At 43.0% G+C, this 23365-nt stretch overlaps 1 protein-coding gene and 1 long non-coding RNA gene across 2 annotated transcripts in view; one reads left to right on the top strand and one right to left on the bottom strand.

Annotated features, from left to right (window-relative positions):
* Nucleotides 1-1177: 1177 nt before the first annotated feature.
* Nucleotides 1178-3075, bottom strand: LOC113981816. The gene is made up of 3 exons (XR_003538538.1): nucleotides 2956-3075; nucleotides 2534-2763; nucleotides 1178-2281 (listed from the first exon to the last, which is right to left on the bottom strand). It is a non-coding gene; the product is annotated as an uncharacterized LOC113981816 (long non-coding RNA).
* The window catches only part of PTAR1 (protein prenyltransferase alpha subunit repeat containing 1), a 36198-nt gene continuing 15895 nt past the window's right edge, over nucleotides 3063-23365 (top strand). Inside the window, exons 1-3 of the mRNA XM_027709408.1 lie at nucleotides 3063-3222; nucleotides 15449-15618; nucleotides 21900-21966. Of these exons, the coding sequence (XP_027565209.1) occupies nucleotides 3137-3222; nucleotides 15449-15618; nucleotides 21900-21966 (323 nt within the window). The 5' untranslated portion in view covers nucleotides 3063-3136. The remainder of the gene's footprint in view (nucleotides 3223-15448; nucleotides 15619-21899; nucleotides 21967-23365) is intronic.

Raw genomic sequence — 23365 nt, 5'->3', positions numbered from 1 at the left:
TGAAGCAGCTCTTTCAGTTCATCATGCATTCATAATTTCTGCAAGAAATTATAATTTCAGAGGTCCAGTTCAGAGTTCTGTGACACACATAGAGATAAATGCTCATTATGCTACCAGTGTGCCCTTGTAGCAAAACAAAAGGTGCCAGCACATCCTGGGCTGCATTAGGAGGAGTATTGCCAGCAGGAGGAGGGATGTGATCCTGCTACTCCTCTGCACTGCTGAGGCCACACTGGAGTGCTGCGTCCAGTTCTGGGCTCCCCAGTACACAAGAGATATGGACATACCGGAGAGAGCCTAGGAAAGGGATGCAGAGATGATGAACAAAGCAAAGCATTTCTCCTCTGAGGAAAGTCTGAGAGAGATAGGACAGTTCACCCTGGAGAAGCGAAGGCTCAGATCTTATTAATGTGTACAAATACCCGAAGGGAAGGCGCACAGCAGATGGAGCCAGACTCTTTACAGATGTGCCTGGTGACAAGGCTGGAGGCATGGGCACAAACTGAAACACAGGCGAATCCCTAGAAACATCAGGAGACACTTTTTCACTGAGGGTGAATGAGCACTCAAATGGATTTTTTTTCCCACTGGATGGTTCTAGAATGTGCAGCAGTACCACAACAGCCCCTAAAATGCATACCACAGCCCACCCCTTTGTCATTCCTTGCACCTTTCTCACCTTCTCACATTAGTGTGGCTGCTGTGAGCTCACTGTTTCTGGGCCAACTCTCCACAACCACATATGGCTTCTTTACACAGGGTGCTTTTCCTTCCTAACGACTCAGCTCAATAATATGCACCAAATTCAATTGTTACCTCAAGTAAAGACCACCAGGGAACAGGGGTGGACTCAGGCCCACTCAGTATGGGATCCATCACCATTAACTAACTATTCCCGAACAAACATACAGCTCACATCAGTGGCAGTCCACAGAGAAAAACCGTCACAGGGCACATGTGGCTGGGGGGTGAGCTGGGACCCCTCCCAAGCTTCTGGGAGTCTCAACAAAGCAACCGCCAAGTGCCGAAGGCAGGGGATGGAAATCGGCACTGGTGGAAAACCGAGGTCTCTCTTCACCCCACCAAAGTAGTAGGGCAGAAGTGCAGTAAATTCCACGACACCAACACCCCCCCCCCCCCCCTCCCCCTGCTCCAGTCTAAAAGGCTCATTGCCTAATGCTCCCCACCCCACCCACCCCCCACCTGGGCCGGCCTCTCCATCATGGCTACAGGGAGATGGGGTTTCCCTTAATCAGTTCAGTGGGTGTGCGCGTTTCAATAGCACAGTCATCAAGGCCCGAGCTGGACAAACAATCAAACCTGACGCTTATCTTATCCTAGCAAAGACTGCTGGTGTGGAAAATTCACCAAAAAGAAAAAAGTAGTATGAAACTATAACAATCCATTAGTAAACAAGCCTACAATCAAAGCTACTTGGTGCAAAAAAATATGCAATAAGTGATTTTAATGTTAGGAAAGGCCCTGAGCAGTACGCTTTTATGTCTCCGTGGTTTTTTTAGGAGTAGAATTCAAACATCAATCCGTATTGTAAATTCACACAATTGTAAATTCTAGACAGCATTCTCATCAAGAGGAGTCAGCCATGGCATTTTCTTGGCACAGCCACAGAGAGAGAATCCATCTATCCATCTGCAGTCGGAGCTGCAATCCAAGGTGGGTCACGTCCCTAAAAGCACGAGGTATAAGATGCTATTTCGCCCCCTACTGTCCTGGGGCAGGCTCCGGAATCCGTACCAGTGGCGATCCTGTAATCGTCCCTTGTCTTCACGTCCAAGCATTTCCAGCAGCTACAGTTTCATTATTAAAAAGGTGTCTAATAGAACTGTACCAGCGTTTGACCCTTAATTTACTCTGCTTAGGAGATCCACAAAGTAACTCAGAAGAAAAAAACCCAGAGAGAGTCTCAGGATGCTGTTGTCTTTGAAACTGCAGCCCAGTCAACTACAGTTTCTTGGAGAAAGATTCCTATGTGAATAATCTTCTTTGCCATAACTGCATTTTCTTTCTCTCCATACTATATCCTATGAGTAAAGAGCTCTGCTTAGCCAGCATAGTTCAGAATTCTGCAATTACATGGTGTGACATGTGGGAGCACCTAGAGATCCTCAGATTATCTACAGAAATTAGTGTTGTAACAAAGTCCCCAGTCCAGAATGATGAAAAAAAAAAAGAAAATCATGGGAATTGGGAAAGCAGGAAATCCTGGCTCCTAGTTCCAGGGTATGTGCTCTACATAACTTTCAACCAGAGGAATATGAGCCTAAACAAAACAAAAACAAAGCACTTTGTGAAAACAAGAGTAAGGCATGTACGTAGAAAAATATATCAATTTATAGGTTAAAAGGGCATTCATAAACACCTAAAATTATTATCTCAGGGAACATACATACAGAAAACAACCTAAGAAAGCACTGTAACCTTTCAACAGTCACTGAAATATAACAAAATTTAACTAACAGAAATGCAAGAGGCAACATGAAACATATTTCAGCTTTAAGGCTGGTTTACTTACAAATCCAGCAAAAAACTGCGAACTTCAGCGGGTAAGAACACATTCAGTGTTTCTCTAAGGGACATCCACCTTTCTGGTTTTTTATACATATAATGACATATGACTGAGCACTTTTCTCCAGTCCTTTTTTTTTTCCTGAAGGAGAACATACAGAAGGGTCCACCAGGCCTTCTTGGGGGAAGGGGGTTGGAGGTATCAATGAAGCAGATGATGATGATGACATTGCAAGCCTTCAGATAAGAGACAATTCAGTCATGCACAGTTAATGCCTTGTGAAACAACTTGTTTCGGAATAATGTATTAATTTCTAAACGACAATCAAACGCAGGAGTTAGGATTCAGAATTACAATCGCCTCTCCGCATTCAGCCTTGAAGACAAGCGCTCCCATCTCTCTTCGGAGTCAAGGAAGGTTATACACACCTGCTTATCATTTAAAGATACGTGGTTTAGCGCCTAGCGCGACTGTTAAAATAACAGAAGCCCAAGCCGACAAAATGACGTGTACACTGCCAGCCCCCGCCCCTGCCCGCGTCCCGCCCGGCGCTCCCCACAGTTCGCGCTGCCCCGGAAGCGTTCGCCGGCTGCCGGGGCCTGCGGGAACATGGCCGAGTCGCCGGAGGAGGTGGCGGTGCTGGTGCAGCGGGTCGTGAAGGACATTCGCAACGCCTTCCAGCGCAACCCGCACATGTGAGTGCGGCCGGGCCCGGGCCGGGCGGGAGGAAGGGAGGGAGCGCTGCCCGCCCTCCGCCCCGTGCTCGCCCCGTGGTCGCGGGCGGGCGGGCGGGGTGCGGGTCCCGCCGGGGCCGGGTGCTGGGGCCAGGGCCGGTTGCCGGGCCCAAGGTCACGCCGTGAGTGACCGCGGGGACCAGCCGGGTTTTCTCCGAACTGCCGTGGCACCTGTGCCTGTCGGGGCAGGGCGCAGTGCCCCCGCGTGTTCGGTGCGCTGCAGCCGCCTCAGCTTCCCCCGGTAGCGCGGCGGACCTGCCCCGGGAGCCTGGGCCCCTGAGCGCCGCGGCCGCTGGGGATCCACAGCCTGGCGGCGAGAACCGCCTCGTTGGTGAAAGGTATCGAGTCACGGACACCAGCGGGGCCTCCGGAAACTGGAAGCGATGAGTATATTTTCAAAGAAAAGTTCTGAAGGGAACTTTCCTCGCGCTTGACGTCTGTAGGTGGTAAACTCATCGCAGCGTCGGGGTGGGGCTGAGCTTTGCGGGCGGGTGGGTCAGCCCTGCCGAGCCCCGCGGGACGCACCGAGGTCTGTGTGTGCCTGGGGTAGAGCATCGGTGCCGGTGGGAACAAAGCTCGGGATTGAAGCCCACTGAATTGCACCCTTACACAAACAGTGCAGTGTGTGAATGCCACCCTCAAATCTGTATCTGTTGATAGAGATGCCAGTGTGTTGTTTTGAAGGAGACAGAATGACCGTGAAAATGCAAACTGCAGTTATGGCTCTCTTGTGAGAATCAGATTTATCCAACAATCTGTGGGGCAGATGGTCTGTGTTTTATTTTCGGTTTCACTGTTGACCAGCTTAGACACCCTGTTTAAAGTACCTCCCTTATTTCTTTTTCCTTCACAGCCATTGTTTTAAGACACCAGTGGTTTAGGGAAGCATCTTTTTATCTATTTATGCAAGCTCGATGTTGGTTATGGCAAATGAGGTACCACATAATGAATAACACCTTCATAACTTCAGTGAGGTAAATTTGTGTCAGTTGGGAACACTGCAGTCTCTGAGGTGGTGGCCTATTAATCTGTTCCAGAAAATGGTAGGCTAAGCAATTACGTAGGAAATTTTATGGCACTTAATTTATCCCTTTGCTTAAAAGAGAGAATTAGAATAAATATCCTCACGTTTCTGTAAATGTAGTAAGCAACTTGGGTGGGTGTTCAGGTTTTAAATTGCAGCATATGGATGCTGTTTAAAAAAAGACTGCATTTTGCCTTGAGCTTCATTTTTAGCATGTGAGGCATAATGTGCTGTAAACGGTCGATATTTATGAATGAATGTTCTGATTCTTCTAAGTTCCCACTCCTTCACCAGAATTGTTTATTGGTAGCAAACTGAGTTTTTGAAGGATATGCTGCTGTTGCAGTTTTTTGTTATAAATGTAATCTCAGAGATGAAAGCACGCTGCAAGAGTTGTGTGCAGTGAGACTGATGTACTGTGTCATGCTTCAGGTGAGAAAGCACAAACTACTGCAAGTTTATCCCCCAAAGTAGAAAAAGTGGCAATTCTGTCTGCTAGATTTCTTAACTGGTTGATGCTATTTGAAATGGGACCATGCAGGCCAGTGTAGGTTGTGGGCCCTTTGCTATGCTGCCTCTCTGCCTCTGGAGCACCAAGTTTCACATAGTTCACAGAATAGTCAGAGTTGAAAGGGACCCAGAAGGATCATCGAGTCCAACTGTGAAGTGAATGGCCCGTTCAGGGATCAAACCCACAACCTTGGTGTTATTAGCACCATGCTCTAACCAGCTGAGCCAATCTAAGTTGCAGCTCTGCTGTCTGGATGTTTTCATGTATCTGCATCTTGTCCTCCTGCTGGTGGCCAATGCAGTTGTAACCAGCTGCAGTCCCTAAAAGAAGGTATCCTCTTGAATTCGGCATGTCTCAGATCCAGGCTTCAATTCGTTTATGTGGGATCTGCCTAGCTTCACTGAAAATAAGGAATCTGCCACAGGCATAATGTTCCTATTCACTTGTCATACTTTTGTCCCCTACTCACCTCTTTTCCTGTGTTTATTGACCCTTGTTTTTGACTGTTTGTGCACCTTCCCACTTCATGTCTCTCAGAATGGATGTGTTGTTTTGGCAGGTTCATAGTTTTGTAAGCTTTAAAATAGGATCAGCACTGAAAAGCACTGAAAATACAGTTTTAGACTAAGTAGAATTTAGGATTTATGTTTCTCTCTTTTTTTTTTTTTACTTTAAATGAAATTTGCAACAAGACTGTACATCTTTTTAAGATGAGCTTACTTCTAAGTAAATATACAGTGCAAAATTCTTTTTGCCTTTTCTTTCTGATAGCTCCATTTTCCTTAGTTAGATAACTGTGTCAGCATGCTAGTTTTCAAGATTCTAAGGCGTCTTTTGAATTTACTGGGAGGTATTTTTACCCAGTCTTCCAACCACAAGTCTTGGTAAGGTCATTTATGTGAGCTATCCCACTGGAACTGAACAGATCACCAACAGTGAACAGATCAATACATACTTTTTCTTTGAACTTTGCTGTTCTTTTACGTGTAAAGTGAAGCAGAAATAGAAATGCTTGTCAAAAAAATTCATAGATTTGTTGGGCTAACTGGAAAGATGAACTCTTAGATGGTAGCCCAGCATTTGTGTACAAAATCTGAGGATGCTATTTATGGTTTGCCAAGAATTGTTTATGTCACTGTAGATCGAATATTTTTTCTGTCTCAATTCCTCCCATTCTTAATGTTCTAAAAACACCACACTTCGTTCCGTTAAGTTTGAAGCTCTGAGTCAAGGATGCTCTTGATGGGATTACAAATTTCTCTGCAGAGGATTCAGAAAATAACATAGTCTGTGAAGTATGTATGTAGTGGAGTGTGAAATTTGTCTCACCAATGTAATTTTCGTTATTTGATATTTTTGTGCAGCACTGATACTTCCAAATATACCATAATAAGTAAAAATAATTTGCTTATAGTACTTGGTGAGAGGGGTTATCAGTGCAGAACTTTGTTATTGCCGCAGAAGTTTCCAATCAAGTGGAGATTAATGTGAGAGCAAACAAAAGGAAATTCCTAAACAGTAAAAGTGTCATATTTATAGCTTCTTTAGAAGTAAATATGGGCTAGAAGTAGTTTGGATTTCAGTAATGTATTCCTGCTCTTTTCTTTATGAAAGCTTTTGGTAATGCCATGAAAATAATCACTAATCATAACATGCAAGTTAGTCTATTATTTGAAATTGTAAAAGAGAATCAAGTGTATATGATACACTGCACAATAAAGAGAAGAAATTTCAACTCTTGGATTTAGGCCCCTTCTTCCCTACCTCTGAGATGCTGTAAACTCATTAGCCATGTAGCAATTTCATGAGTCTTATTTTAATGTGAAAATATACACCTATGCCCATGCTCCCGATTGTTTTCCAGTATTAATGTTCTTATAATTGCAGAAATATTCAACTACTTGAGTCTGGTCTTTATTGCCAGTAGAACCGCAGTTGCATCCTATCCGCTGATTGTACCTCATTCAGATCTCCCAGCCATTATTTAACATCCTTCGTCTAACTCTGTGGGGAGAGGTTGTGTTATTTTAAAGATGATCTTCCAGAAAAGAAATTAGAGAAGGTCCCTTCACATGGGGTCTCTAAAGCTGAAGACCCATCATGGTATCATCCCAGGAAACACCTCCTTCCCTAGTGGTACTGTGGTATTACAGTTTTGTGAAAGGGGGAAGATTTTTGTATCATCATGGCTTAAAAGTTGAAAGTAGGTTGGCTAGGGTTTCTTTTGGGGAGGGCCACTGAATGACTGAGTCAACAGACAGGGACTATTGAAGCAGGTCCTACAATGGCTTGTCAGTACTGTTGTGCCACGTCTAAGGTCTGGATTGTGCAGCTACAGATGTCATTTTGCACATCTATGATCTTAGCTAAGGTTGAAGAAGCACTGTAGTGGCTGCAGACTTCATGACAACTCACCTAAAATCTTCCGCTAAGTTCTGACTGCTTCCACAGTGTATTTTAGGAATGTGCTCTTATGTCGTCATCATGGCCAGGGTTCACATTTGTTGCAAGCGTGTTGGTGGCTAAAAAGGCCAATACGAGAGAGGCACGTCCGGTTGCAAAAGGCACAGCAGAAAGACTCCTTAGATGGTATATTCTGCAAGACTCGATTCTTTCTGCATTGTCTTTTCTCCTCAAGGGTGATCCTGCATGCTTTCTCAAAGGCATCAGCAGCATTATAGATGGTCTGTCTCCAAACCTCCCGATTGGAGGCCAGAGTAGACCAGTGATGAAGATCAATATGGCCAAGGCTGAGATGTTGTTTCAGGGAGTCCTTGTATCTTTTCTTCGGGGCTCCTCTCTTGCGGCAGCAGGTGGCAAGTTCGCCATAAAGCAGGATCTTAGGGAGGCGGTGGTCCTTCATCCTGGAGACGTGCCCTGCCCAACGCAGCTGTGTTCTCAGTAACATGGCCTTAATACTTGTGACTGCTGCCTGTTCAAGAACAGATGTATTGGTCACATAATCTGACCAGTGGATGTTAAGGATTGTACGGAGGCAGCGTTGATGGAAGCGTTCTAGGAGACGCAGGTGGTGGCGGTAGATGACCCATGATTCAGATCAGTATAAGAGAGTAGACAGCACTATGGCTCTGTAAACACTGATCTTTGTACTTTTCTTCAGGTGTTTATTTGGCCAAACTCTTTTATGAAGCTTTCTGAAGGCACTATATGCCTTTACTAACCTGTTGTCTATCTCCCCGTCAATCTTGCCATCCGAGGAGATGACGCAACCTAGGTAATTAAACTGTTGGACTAATTTGAGTTCTGATTGGCCGATGGTGATGTGGGGATGATGGGGGACTTCCTGAGGTGCAGGTTGATGGAGAACTTCTGTCTTCTTTAAACTGACTTCCAGCCCAAAGAGCTCAGCAGCCTCAGCAAAGCAGGATGTTAAACGCTGCAGGGCTGCTTCTGTGTGGGCAACAAGGGCAGCGTCATCAGCACAGAGCAGCTCCTGGACGAGATGGTTTTAGGTCTTGGTGTGGGCCTTCAGTCGCCTTAGATTGAATAGGCTTCCATCAGTACGATATTGAATGTAGATACCGTCCTGATCATTGAGGTCTGCCGTGGCCCTTTGGAGCATCATGCTGAAAAAGACTGTGAATAGGGTAGGAGCGAGAACGCAGCCTTGTTTCACACCATTCTTTATTAGAAAGGGCTCAGAAAGTGTGTTGCCATATCTGACTTGGCCGTGCTGATCCTCATGGAGTGAGATGATCATTTTAAGGAACTTGGGGGGACAACCTAAACGTTCCAAAATCTGCCACAGACCTTTTCTGCTCACAGTGAGGTCAACAAAGGTTACATAAAGACCTTTGTTCTGTTCCCTACACTTCTCTTGCAGTTGTCTGAGAACAAATACCATGTCTGTGGTACTCCTGTTGGCTCTGAAACCACACTGACTTTCAGGTAGAATTTCTTCTGCTATAGCGGGTATTAGTCTGTTCAGGAGTATTCTTGTCAGGATTTTGCCAGCAATGGAGAGCAGAGTAATACCACGGTAATTTGAGCAATCTGATTTAATTCCTTTCTTCTTATACAAAGTGATGATGACTGCGTCTCGAAGGTCTGATGGTAATTCGCCTAGTTCCCAACAGCGCACCACAAACTCGTGAAATTTGGTATGGAGTGCAAGGCCCTCATGTTTCTAGACTTCAGGTGGAATTCCATCAACCCCAGCTGCCTTGCCGATTTTCACCTGTTGTATGACCTTGAGGGTTTCTCCTAAGGTGGGGGCGGTATCCAATTTATACTTTACCGGTTGTTGTGTGGTGGACTGAATTGCTGAGTCTTGTACTACACGGTTGGTACTGAAAAGAGTCTGAAAGTGTTCAGACCATCTATTCAGAATGGAGGTTTTATCTGTTAGAAGCGTTTGACCATCAGTGCTGAGTAGAGGGCTTTGGACCTGGTATGTAGGCCCGTATGCTGTTTTCAGGGCCTCATAGAATCCTTTGTGATCACCCGTATCTGCGCATAGTTCAATCCACCACTTGCTCTGGATGTCACGGAATTTCTGTTGGAGCTTGCTGCATGCAAGACGAAAGGCTATTTTTCTTGCGTGACAGGATGGCAGTGCGAGGTGTGCTTGGTGGGCAGTTCTCTTCTTCCTCAACAATTCCTGAATTTCTTGATTGTTTTCATCAAACCAGTCCTTGTTCTTCTTGAGGGAGAACCCTAAGGATTCTTCGGAGGATTGCAGGATGCTGTTTTTAATATGGTGCCAAATTGTTTCAGGAGAGGAATCTGCAGAATCTATGGAACGGTTTTCAAACCTGGTTTGAAGGTTTGCCTGGAATCTGTCTCTCACTGTGGCTGATTGGAGATTGTTAACTTAGAGTCTTCTCCTTGGGATGCTGCCCCTTTTGGGTTTGAATTTGAGATTGAAGTTGAGTTTACAGCGCACAAGCCGATGGTCTGTTTGGCATTCTGCGCTGGGCATCATGTGGGTATGGTGGACATCGCGGACATCCCTCCGTCACACCAAGACATAATCGATGAGGTGCAATGCTTAGATCTGGGGTGCATCCAGGTTGTCTTCAGACTGTTTTTCTGCTGAAAGATAGTATTGGTGATGGTGAGCTGTTGCTCCGCACAGAATTCTAGCAGAAGTCGACCATTATCGTTGCAGTTTCCAACACCATGCTTGCCTAATATTCCTTTCCATGCTTCAAAATTCTTACCTACTCTGGCGTTGAAATCACCAAGGATAATGATCTTATCATCTGCGGGCACCTTTTGGGTAAGGAGGCGCAGGTCAGTGTAAAATTTATCCTTTTCGGCAGGGTCAGCTTGGAGAGTTGGAGCATATATACTAAAGATGACAACGTGTTGGTTGTTGTGGAGTGGAAGGCATAGGGAGATAATGCGGTCAGAGTGACCTGTCGGCAGATTTTCGAGTTTGGGAAGAATAGAGTTTTTGATCATGAAACCGACACCTGAGAGATATTTTTTGGTTCTGGGCTTACCTGACCAAAAGAGCGTGTAACCGGCACCATGTTCTCTGAGGCTGCCTTCCTCGTGAAGGCGAACTTCACTGAGAGCAGCAATGTCGATGTTGAGACGAGCCAGTTCATGGGCAATTAGGGCAGAACGTCGCTCAGGACGTCCGCTGTCTGCTGAATCGAGCATGGTTCTGATGTTCCAGCATGCTAGAGTTAATTTAGGTACACCTTTGGAGGCAGGTGCATGCCTTTGACTTTTGCTCTTTGTGCGACCGCATTGGAAGAAGATGCCCGTTGGTCTGCGGTTAACCAACCGGGTGAAGGTGGAGATGAGCTTTGTTTAGGCCACCTTTTCTAGGCCCCTCTCCGAGTGGAGCAAGCAGTGCTGTCCTTGAAAAGGCTGCTTGGTCGTTCAGGGTGCTGCCCCAAGAGACTGTCATCTCCGTCAGTCTCAAATGACCAATATCCTGAACCGCCTGCATGCAGGGTTGGGTCTGTGGCTCCCAGCGCACCTTTCACCTGCTGTTTTGACCCTCACCCGTCGCTGCAGGACTTTTTGCATGTGGGTAAAGCCTTCAAGCCTGCGCAATGGATTTTTTAGGTGAGATGCAGTATGCGTGGGACTGGACCCACCCTTTAATCCTAAGGTTCATCTGCCAGGGCCTAGCGAGCTTGGACGGTGGCAGTGAGGTCCTTAGGACATAGGTTTGATTAGAGTATCCTTCTCTTAGATGGATGGCCTTACAGGGCTAAGCGAGCTCCATTTGCCCGGGTTTGGGATGAGAGTTGTCCTTCTGCTAGGATGACTGCCAGAAGGCTAACGAGCTCATCCTGCCCAAGAAGCTCCTATGTGGTATCTTGAGATAATGCATGAAATTTTTGGAATGTGACTGTGGTGCTTGCTTTGAGGAAAATAAATGTGAAAGCACCAAATAACTCCTAAACTTCAAGAAATAATATGAGAAAACTGAGAAATCTAGGGAGAGAAATTGAACCTTACTTTAGATGGTGCGTCTGACATTACAAATACCAATGAATAGCAGCCCTCAATTGGTGTCGCCTTCAGTATTATGAGCAGATTACACTTGTTACTTCATATAAATGCATACATCCTCCATCCTGCAAAGAGTTTGGGCAGTCCTGTCATAGGAACAGCCACAACTTCTGTCGTGTGGCCAGGGGCAGCTTGCGTGGTCAGTTGCCTCATTTTGCAAGCGCTAATTCAGCAATGTCTGCATGTGAGTCCTATTGCAGAAGCTTTCCTCGGGTACATGATTGGAGCAGAAGCTGCAGGTATTTTCAAATAGTGTCTCCTGGGCTGGCAGACCTGCCCTGTGACTTAGTCCTTCCACACACCTGAGGGACCTTCAGGAGCATAAATAGATGGTGGCTTGAATGAATTGTTTGTGTGTGAGATAGGCACTCCACCTTGTATAAATACGCTTTACTGGTATTTTGCATTTTGAATTCTTTTGCTTCTCAGGAACTGAATGCAATGTGAGGAAAGATATTAAGCTATTAATGAGCATCCAGAGGAGGCCAACAAATGTGGTGAAAGGCCTTGAGGGGAAGCCGTATGAGGAGCAGGTGAGGTCACTTGGCGTTTTCAGCTTGGAGAAGAGGAGACTGAGGGGAGACCTCATTGCAGTTACAACTTCCTCATGAGGGGAAGAGGAGGGGTGGGCCCTGATCTCTTCTATATGATGACCAGTGACAGGACCTGAGGGAATGGCCTGAACTTGTGTCAGGGAAGGTTTAGGTTGGATATTAGGAAAAGGTTCTTCACCCAGAGGATGGTTGGGCAGTGGAACAGACTCCCCAGGGAATTGGTCACAGCGCCAAGCCTGAGAGAGCTCAAGAGGTGTTTGGACAATACTCTCAGGCACATGATGTGACTCTTGGGAATGGTCTTGTGCAGGGCTAAGGGTTGGACTCGATGATCCTTGTGGGTTCCTTCCAATTTGGTATATTCTGTGATTCTGAACCACATGATCATCAAAAACAATAACACAGTGTTGGAAACAAGATTCCTACCAAATGACAGATCCTGATTTGCATCCTAGCAAAAACTGAATAGTTACCAGATAAACCATTGTTTGTATTGCACTGTGTCTTATTTCGCTATGCAGTGGACAAGTCCTCTTGTAGTTTTGACTGCCTGAGTGCATTCTGGAGTTGGGGTGTTCCAGGCTGACTTGTCAGCTTTGTGCAAGCTGTACCTGTCAGACATTTTGGCATGTTCAAAGCAGTGTTGTGAAACAGCTCGCTTGAGTCAGATTTCTTGTATTTGGTAGAAAGTGAAGGTGTGAATGTATGCGTTGGGGTTTTTTCTCTCCTTGCCGTTTACTGTTTTTCTCTTCTGCTTTGGTTTTCTGTTTGTAAGTTACAGCTGGTAAATTCTTAAGGTAATTCACAGAGTTAATGAACAAAGCCGTGGGTGACTGTATCTTCATTTTATTTGGGCACTTTTGGGTCCTTATATGCAAGGCCAGGTCGTTTAGCTGGCTGGGTTTAACATTCGTAAAAGAAAAGACTCAGTAGTAAGTACAGATTTCAGGTTATTGAGATACTATGTTGAAATAAGTAGATTGGAATGTCATTTTAGGTTTGATCTGACTAGCTTCATGAAGAGCTTAACTTGTGTTAAATGGAGCAGCACAGATTAGGATATTGGTTTGATACCCATTGCTTGTTGGTGATGGAGTAGGAGAATGTTTTTTTTTTTCTTCCCTCTGTCCTCAGATGACCAGGGAAGGTTAAGGGAGCTGGGTGTGTGTTTGGAAACAGAACCACATGATTTGCAAGTGTCTTACCTTAAGTTCACCTTACTTGTGTTCTTTATGGCTTCTGATGTTGTGATGTATGGAAAATTAAATCTGTTTTCCGAATAAGCAAATACATTCTTGTCATGGTTTTAGAGCCCAAAATCCAATTCCTGATTCCTAGCCCCCCTCCCACATCTCAACCCAGTGTGAGATGAGTTTTCCAGACAAAAACACAAGACTCAATATGGGGGAAGGGAATTATATTACAATGACTGTACATATAAATAAATAGTATAATACATTACATACAATCTTAACTCTATCTCTACCATGACATATAATATTTACAGTGGGCCAAATCTCTTCTCCCTTCCAAATAAAAGTCCAGGAGGGAAGAAGAAGAAAAGACCCCTTCCAGTCTCTGAGCTGCAGGTCTCTCTAGGCAGCAGGCTCTCTGTGTCTTTCATGAAGCAGCAGTCGTTGGACTTTTACCAATACACACTAGAGAGGCCTCCAAGCCTCTCTTGGCCCCCCGACGCAAATGAAGGGTTTTTCCGTGGGCTGCGTTACCCCAGACAAAGGTTGCTCCACCACGGTCATGTCGACGAAGTGCAGAAGCCTTCGTGACGGTCTGGTATCTTCAGGGGATCCAAGCCCCTTTGCAGAGCTTCTATGCTCTGCCTCAAGATGGCTGCCAGCTTCTCTGAAGCTGCAGCAAGGGGGGGCCCAAGGTCACCCCACACACACATTCCTTTGGCCGTCCTGGCTTAGCTCTCAGGAGGCCTGAGCTTCTTGCTCCTCTCTCAGCAGTGCTGTAAGACTCTGAGGCTCTTCCATCTCCCTCCTCCTAGGAGGGGTCTCAAAGGAGTTTGGAGGAAGTTTTGGTTGTTCAGTTCTTACCCCCAAAACTCTCTCTCTGTCTCTCTCCATCAGAGATCTCTGTGTCTTCCTGCTCGGCAGCTCTGCTGCTTCTTCTTATCTGCTTGGCTCTTTGCCACTGCTCCTGGACACTGCTGTCTCTGCTGCTGCTCCGTCTGCCCACTCATGGTGGAGAAAACTCCTTCAGCTTCTCAAGTCACAGACCTCAGTCCAGTCTAACACTGTTTCCAAGTTTCTATGACCCCATCTGGGGGCTGGGGGGCCGAGGCCCCCCCCAGAGGGGCTTTGAGCCCCTTCCTCATGGCTTACAACATGGCCACCTCTTCTTCTAACAACAAGTACTACTACTTCTTTTCCGGTCTAGAGATATGTTTATATTTTGCAGGAGCGCAGATTGGTCAAACCCCAATGGTCACCACCCCCTGGGGGTTACCACTTTCTTAGCTTCAGGAGGAAAACCTGGTTCAAACCACTACAATTCTTGAACGAGCACATTGTGTCACTGTGATTACTTTATTAGTAATCTAGTAAACACACAGAACTAAATCAGTACACTGAAAGTGCCCAGTGACAAAATTCATTTAAGATAATTGAGTTGAGGTTGAGGGGTTGACACTCAAAAGTGTATCTGTAGATCTTGTATTGAGAAGACTTGAGGTGGGAATTCACTTTTTGTCTGAGATCACAAGAAATCTTTTTTTGTCCTGCCTGAGATCTGAGGATTTCCTTCTTTAGCAACAAATTTTTCCACTGAACAGAAGTTGGTGGAGAAATTATGCATAATGCAAAGTATAAAATAATGTTGCTTTCTGTCCAAACAAGTGTGAATGCTTGACAACCTGTGGGTTTTTTTAAGAAGCTGTTAAAACTGCTATTCCAATATCGTTACGTGCTAGAGAAACCTGAGGAAAAAGTAAAATATGGTATGGCGCATTGAAACTGAACAGCTGAGTCTCTTCTGCTCTGTTTGCTGGCACAAGTTCTGTGTTTGTCACTGGTTTTTAAAGGCTAAGGTTCCTCATACAGAGTTGCCGTTTTACTCAGACCTGTCTCTCTGGCCTCTGTCTCTCAAAATCTTCCCCCTGTTGATCATGCTACCTTGCATAGGACAATGAAAAATGGGACATGAGGAAGCGAGCATATGGCTGTCCACGTGATTTTCTTCTGTGTGATCTTTTGGTTTGGAGCACCTGATTATGCTGCTGCTTGCTAGCTTTGGATCAGTGAGGTGCCTCTACAAGTTAGCATGTTTTGTTTCCCTCGCAGTAGCAGTTGTTACAGCTCCATTGCATGTTTATTAAAAAAAAACAGGGGTAGTTGTGTTAATTCAGCTGAGTTAAACTGCTTAGGTGATAACCAAAAAATACAGAAAAAAAAGGAGCCTTCCTCATTTAGGATCTTTGGGAAAATGGAATGAAACTTTTCACATTATGGATTTCAGCAAAAACGAGGAAAAAAGATGACAGACTGATTGGGTGGGAAGTATTGCCAGCATGCTCCATTGAGAAAAAGAATTGTTATCTACTGGAAATAAGTTTAATTATGTTTCTTTCTGTTTTTTAAGAGATGAAATTGGATTAATACCCTGCCCTGAAGCCAGGTATAACCGGAGCCCTATTGTCCTGGTAGAAAACAAGCTTGGTGTGGAGAGCTGGTGTGTCAAGTTTCTTTTGCCATATGTCCACAATAAACTTCTCCTCTACAAACAAAGAAAACAGTGGCTGAACAAAGATGGTAAGTTACCCAGTTGGAGAATAGTATATTATGTGGTTCTTAGTGCGCATTTTTTATGTATCATAGAATCATGTAATTTGGAAAAGACCCTTATGGTCATCAAGTCCAACCATAAACCTAGCACTGCTAAGTGCACCACTACACCATGTTCCTGAGTGTTTACATATCTTCTAAAATACCTCCTGGGATGATGACTCCACCACTTCCTTAGCCAGCCTGTTCCAGTGTTTGACAACACTTTCAGTGAAGAAATGTTTCCCCGTATCCAACCTAAACCTCTCCTGGTGCAGCCTGAGACCATTTTCTCCTGTCTCTAGTTGCCTGGGAGAAGAGGCTGACCCCCACCTGGCTACCACATCCTTTTATGTAGTTTTAGAGAAGTGATAAGGTTCCCCCGAGCCTCCTTTTCTCCAGGCTAAACACCTCCAACTCCCTCAGCTCTTCTTTATAAGACTTGGGCTACAGACCCTTCACCAGCTCCAGTTGCCTTCTCTGGACTCGCTCCAGCACCTCAGTGTGTCAGTGAGTGCAAGGAGACAATCACTGCTATGGTCCTGTTGGACACGCTGTTGTGATCCAAGCCAGGATACCATTGTTCGTCTTGACCACTTGACCATGCTACTGACTCGTGTTCAGCCAGTTCTGAGCCAACACCCCCATGTCCTTTTCCACCAAGCAGCTTTCCAGCCACTGTTCTCCAAGCCTATAGTGTTGCATGGGGGTTGTAGTGACCCTGGGGCAGGACCCCTTAGAACCTGATACAGTTTCCCTCAGCCCATGTCCAACCTGTCCAGATCCCTCTGCAGAGCCTCCTTACCCTCCAGCAGATCAACAGTCCCACTCAACTTGGTGTAATCTGCAGACAGACTGAGAGTGCACGCAATCCCCTTTTCCAGGTCACTTCCCCTTCATAATGCCAGTTCAACCTGTTATGGAAGAAATTATTATTACTGAGGAGAAGAGCAGGCTTTACGTAGTGCATTTTGCCAACTTGAACAAGTTGAGTTGAAAATATAAATCCTTTCTCTCTTACCCAAGCTGGAAAGGTTAGAGAGAGACAACTTACTTCAGTAAGTTATTTGTGGAAGTGATGTTAATTGATACAGAAGGATTTTCTCCTGCTTTCCTGGGTCAGAAGGAAAACTGGGGTGATAAACGTATCTGAAATAAGAAACAAGTGCAGTGTGCTTCAGATAAAGGGGTACCAGAAATCCTTAGTCCATATGTCTTGGTAATTGTAAAGTTTTATTTCCTTTCTCATCTCTTTGTTTTGATTTGGTTTTTAGTTTATTATGACTTGCATGAAAGATTCTTTAGTATATGTTGTTTAAAAAATTCAAAATAAAGATTGTGAAATAGGAGATATTTGACTGCTTACTAAGTGTCCAGTTTGGAGTAAGAATGAAAAAGAGTAACTAGTTTATGAAATGAAATTTTTGTTTATTGTTGCCGTCTCTTCTAAATAGCAATTGGAATAAAGAATGTTCTTATGCTAGGCTTATCTCAGTGTCTTATTTCTGATGTTTATTCTTTTTAAGACTTCTTTCTAGTATCTTCTACCTGCTATGGTATTTTTCACATTTTTGTTTCTCAGAGGGGTATCTGTTCTGCTGAAGGGCACCCTGTGACCTCTTAAAGAGTTCAGATCTTTAGCACGCAGCTAGGTTTCAGTTTGTGGCTGTTATCATGTTTTTTTTCTGTTTGCATAACTAATCTATCCATAAGGCATTGGCTGTGTCCATTGTGTGCTAAAATGTGTGGGATTGTCTTCCCCTGTTGAAGCATACCAAACAGCCCCTATTCACTGGGTTGTGTTGATTGCAGCTATAGCAAAGGCAGTCTCCCTGGTTCCTTTATGAAGTAGTGAGTTAAAGAATTATGTTTAAGTAGTGGGATAGTAGCAGACATTTGATGCAAACTGGCATTTAGTCATCATGTAGGTAACGTGTTGTAGTGTCTCAAACAGATAGGCTTTGAGAGTAGGCCTGTGTAGATCAGAAAAAATGTGTGGTCAGTAACATCCCTCTCTTAATATTACTGGCATTTGCTTTTCTCTAGTATTTTGTTACTGTACTTTGTTTCACTTAAAGTGGATGAAGCCAGCTGTGTACTTATGCTCATTAAACTATAGTGTAAGGGGCAGTCAGATGGTGTAGTTGAGTTTACATAAATGTGCACTTGAGTTTCTTTTGCATTCGGGAATGATATAGAGGAAGAAGATTGAGGTCTTTAGTGAACCTTTGAATGAATGAATGAATGAATGAATGAAGGGCAGTGAATATTGCCTACTTTTTTTTACCTGAAGGTGGGGGTCTAGATTTATGAAACACTTTAGTTCCTTCTTACAAACTGGATACATAATGCAAGCATTTTGAAGAGTAACATTAAATGGCAGAGAAGATTAATAATGTAAGTATTGTAAATTTAATAAAAAGGGCTTTAATATAGGGAATATAATTAATGTTGAGTCTGGGACATAGCCAGATACAAACTTTAGCATTTAAAGAGTTGAACCTACTAGCACAGCCAGTCTTAGCAACACCACTGGTTGTCATTGCAGTGTTTTTTACAGGTCTGAGATAGGAGTTTGTGATGTGTATTGTGATCATGCTGCAGATGTCCTGTGGGGATACTTAATTTTTGGTCTCAATTAATTGTTATGGTAAAGTCTACCCTTGGAAATTTTCACACAGACAGAAACTTGTTGTTTCAAGCCAAACTACACACGCCAAGATTTGTTTCACATTTTTGGGTGTCTGATGACCCCTGATAGCTGTTATCTAAAGGGCAGCTGGGTGCTGGTGTGCTGCCACCTTGCTGCAGTCACACCAGTGCAGGCACTGTGTGGTGGTGACACTGTTGCACCTGGTTCTACCAGGATGGTGGGTGCACCGACTGCTTGAGGAGTGTCTCTGCTTCCCTCCCAGGTGAAACCTTGCAGAACCCTTCCTCTCAAAATGCAGATCATAAAACTGTGTGGATGAATACTGCAGTAGCATGAATTTTAGATTACTGCCTGTATTTTGCAACTTTCGGTTTTGTGTTGAAAATGAAATGCCATTCTGCTTTGTCTCTTCTGTTACAAAAGTCAGTTTCAAATGTGTGAGAAGAGGTGATCTACAGCATTTTCATGTCTGCTGAGGTTTTGTGTCACCAATGTAAAATATGATCAGGGCCCTCATGTTAATAACATGTTTGTAAAGAAGTTTAGTATGTTTTACCATAATTGAGTTTCATATTTGGTAGAAAGGTTTAGCAGAAACTGAACTGCAGTGGTGGAGGGAATAAAGGTGGAAGTCTTTCCCAGGTGGCCTTGGAGATTTACCTCTGAAGTGTCATAAGCAGGTATGCTCTATCAAGAGATGTTACTTTTTTCTCTGTTTGAAGTATCAGGAATTTTGCTCCAATTTCCTTTTTGTAGACAAAAGTGCATGCTTGGAATTTGGCAGGTAGTTGTTTTCTTTTGAATCTAGTGAAGGGATAGATTTGTTTGTTACTACTTTAAAACTCAATTGTATATTCTGTTGATGCTTGTAAGAAACAGTGATTGTGAATGTAGTCTCTTGTTACATCTTCTGTTTTGTTCAAATCACTGTAAGCCATTTAAAATAGAACAGAGGACAAAAATAGGGTGCTGATTCAAATGTCTGCTTTCAGATGTGGTGTCTGATATTTTCTCTGGCTGGATCCTGGAAAAAGGAAGTGCTTCATATTCATTCACTGATAGGTTACTGTCAGAGATGTGTAATTTACTTACAGTTTCTTTTGGATACTTGGAATCCACAACCATGACTGCTCCTCCTCTTACTACTGTTTCAGTGTAGAAAACCTAATTTTACAATATGTTTTTATCCTTTCTCTGATATTTTTAAAATTTATGCAGGCATACTATTTCTATTATCTTAAGGTAGTTTTCTGAAATTACTGCAAACTACTTCCAGAATATCTAAAAACCTGGATACAGCCATATTTAAAAAGTGAGCTAAAGCCATATTTTTTTATTTCTCCTTTTTCAGCTGGGGAGACTTTAATATACAAAAGGACATGTTCATTGTGAGCACACCTGTAATGCTGTACTTTGCCTAAAATATATCCAGCGGAAAGTACTTTTAAATTGTAAATCAAAGATGTTGGGTTTTTTTACCAACAGAGAGGGAAATAGCTGGCAACTACTATCATCGTGTGCTGGGTTTGTCATAAGACTTTTCACTGAAAAGTGGTTCAGAAGTTACTAAATTGTGTCATTTGACATCTCTGGCTCAGAATCCACACTTCATGAATCTTCATTTGTTACTGTTTACAGAAAGCATCAAAGAACAATGGCATGAAAGTACTGAGTATTACTTTGAGATTTTCCTTTTGTCTGCATCTTTTCTTTGATAATGTTCAACGAACCTCTGTAATGGGACAATGGATAAAATGGTAGACAGCTTCTGTTTCAGTTGAAGGTCTGTTTAAGTTTAAGGTAAAATTGAAATAGTAGTCAGCAAAACACACGGTAGATGTTTAATTTTACATATGTGAGGAATCCTGGTTATTTGACTTGGGATATTCAGCTGCATGAAGTTAAATAAGCGTTGAAATACTATGCTGGTTCAGGGATTGGGTAAATCAAAGGAAAATATTTGTACTTCAGGCAGCAAATGAGGAAGAAGCTTTGTGCGTGTGAGAAATTAATTCCTTGGCAACAAAGAGGGGTATAAAAAGAAATCTTTCATTAAAGGAAAAAAATAATCTTAACTTTCTATCTTCATGGGTTTTAGTGAAGTTAGTTCCTTGAGACAATTTTCAAAATACCACAGCTTAGTGCAAAATCAACAGTACGCTAAAGAATTCTACACCACACCCCGCATCAACCCCCTTCATTGTATGATGGTTTAGCGTGTTCCTTGCAAGGAAGAACACCATGGGAAACACGAAATTACTTTGTCACACATAAATGATCAAGCAGTCATACAGTTATATACAAAGTTATTCCACTTTTTGACCCTCTTCAGTATTAACTTTTGTTTCAAAGATACATGAAGCCATGTCCCTCTTTGTTTTGCTTTAATATATGTTCCATTACTGTTGCATTTCATCCCTGACTTTTTCACATTTCATTTTACAGTCACATTAACTGCATTAACTAGAGACCTGGTTCCATGAGATACCTTTTTTTTTTTTTTCCTTCAAGTAATGACGTGCCTCTTATTTGCTGGAAGTCATCTGAAGTACAATGAATTTAGTATGTTAAATGCAGGTTGATTAGGAGAGAATGTAGCCAAACTTTATGGACAGTCACATTCAGTTTAGAACTTCTTGGTCAGTTGCAGAATTACCGTGTAAATATAAGATTTATGATTTCAGGACAGGTTGACTGATGTGATGCTGTGCCTTCAGAGAGTAGAGGTTAGTGACAGTCCTTGGTATCTCAAGCTTAAGTGGAGATGCCTCATGAATCCCCACTGATTGATTCCCTGATGGGACCCAAAACTGCTGGAATGGTGCAGTGGAGTGCAAAGGGAAAGGAAGGACTAGGTTACAATGAAATTAGTTTTCCGTCCTCAACAACTGTATACCTCAGTCTTTTTTTTATGACATTGTTAAAAATAAGTGTAATATGTAAATCTACAGTATCCAGTGCTTAAATGCAGGATGGAAAACATGGTTTATTTTTTGTTTGGATTTTTTAGTGGATTAGTCTTAAAACCTCAGTCTGAAGCACTTCATAATGTATTTAAAGTTTTTCTTTGAAGTTTCAAAGTTTTTCTGTGCAGTTTAATAGTAGAGTAATTTTGTAATCCTGATTCATGGTTATGGTGTTTAATTTTTCTAGCTGCAGGTTTTTTACAGTGTGTGTATTTTTGTAACAGTGTGGTATATGGCAGTCATCTGCAGCTCAGACTTGTACTGAAATAGTAAGGTATATTTTTAGTTGTACTATTGTATTTAAATTCTTTGGATTTTCTTTGAAGAATTCTCTTTTTCTGATATATACAGCGTGTGCAATTTAAATTGCTGAGTACACAAGGATGTTTTTTTCCCTCGCTGAGGACATACTCAGTTCATTATTTTAAATAATAAAAAGGGAGGATATGGCAGGTTTTGCTCCCTCTTAAATTAAGCAATCATTTCTTCTGGAATGAGACAGCAATATTTTACAGAGATTGTCACATGTAGGTACGGCAGCCCATGGCAGAGAGTCTTAGAGGAATGACAGGGATTAAAGGAAGTGCAGAGGGAACACTGCTGTGTGTGAATCATTACTAATCGTGGTACCTCATGTTCTATCGTTTTAGAGCTGATAGATATCACGTGTACCTTGCTGCTGCTGAACCCCGACTTCACCACGGCCTGGAATGTGAGGTATGTTACACTCAGGGAATGACATCAGAAAGACCTGGGCCTTATGTGAGTCATCTGTAAGCTTTGTTTTAAGTGGTAATTAGTGACACAGCAAGAGCTTGTCAGCTAAAGTGTTCTGAAGGAATGTTAAGAGTCTCTTCTATCCTGTATATTGCGGATAGTTTGGGACTGCCTTTTTTTTTTTGGTAGTGCAGACCAAAGATTACACTGCTGCATATGAAGACATGTTTGCCCCACATTTTCAGAGTGTGTAAGTCCCCTTGAAGTTCCACTCCTCTTTCCTTCTATCTGTTAATGATGGACATTTCTAACCTTTAGATCGGCATATCCTTTTTGCTGAATCGCACAGTGCCCAACTGATGTCTGCTGTGTGTCTTCACTGTTTTTATTTTACTCCTGTTCTGAGTCCTTTTGAGTTTCTGGTTCAGTTTGCTGCCATTACCAGTGCAGTCTGTCAGAGCTGAATAGAGCTCAGTAGATAAACTGCAAGAGAAGGGGAGGGGGTATCTGCCCTCTATTTCAGACACATTTCCCCTGCTTCCCACTCCTTTCTTGTATCTGCTGGGTTTAGTATAGCTTCACCCTAGGTCATGCTGCAGAACTTCTCCAGGAGTCATTATGGAGGAGAAGCAGGAATTTACCTCCTTGCTCTTCAGGAAGCGCAGAAACAACAGGTCTTTACAACCCTGTAATTTTATGATTTTTCTGTAAATCTCAGAGTTGGAGGAATGTTCTCTTTCTGCTGCCTGGGTAAGACTGGAGACAGTCTTAAAGGTATAGTTTCAGAACTATAGAAGGACTGACAGAAAATTATGATAGTCTCTAGGAGGGCTCTCATAAATGTAGGACTTCTGTAGTTAGGGTGCTTTAACAAAATGACCTAGAAAGATAATGGCTGCATTAAGCTGTCAGCCCCAGCTATGGTGAATTGAACTTTTTTCTTTCTTCTTTCACTGTTGATGTAGTTTTGAAGGATTCTGCTGTGATCTGTATCTTTCTGGCCTCTCAGGTCTAAGAAAGAGGGGTGAATGTGATAGCAAAGGGCTTACTGTCATGACAATGTATAGCTTGAGTAGCTTTCAAGTGATAAAATGGTATTAGGAGCATATATAGGTACTAGAGCTACTACAGTAATATAATCTTATTGTACTTATAACTGATTTCAAGTTTTTGGTTTAGGTTTTGTGGAAATTTTTTTTATCGCATGTGCATTCATCCTTATCAGTCTGGCTTTTGTTCTGCCTGACAGCTGAAAGAATTAGCTTTTAGGTGCATGAGAGGAGTAGTTCAAAGTTGTATATGTAATTAAAAGTAGTAAATGGAATTAAAAATGTTAATGGATTGTTTTCTCTTTTATGATGTTTATGGTTTACTAAAATAAATTACTACAGAAGTTGAC

Source organism: Neopelma chrysocephalum, unplaced genomic scaffold (genome assembly GCF_003984885.1).
Source record: "Neopelma chrysocephalum unplaced genomic scaffold, ASM398488v2 Primary Assembly neopelma1_96778, whole genome shotgun sequence".
Classification (NCBI taxonomy): domain Eukaryota; kingdom Metazoa; phylum Chordata; class Aves; order Passeriformes; family Pipridae; genus Neopelma; species Neopelma chrysocephalum.
Note: the sequence above shows the minus strand (reverse complement) of the source record. Positions and strands in the feature narration are given on the sequence as shown.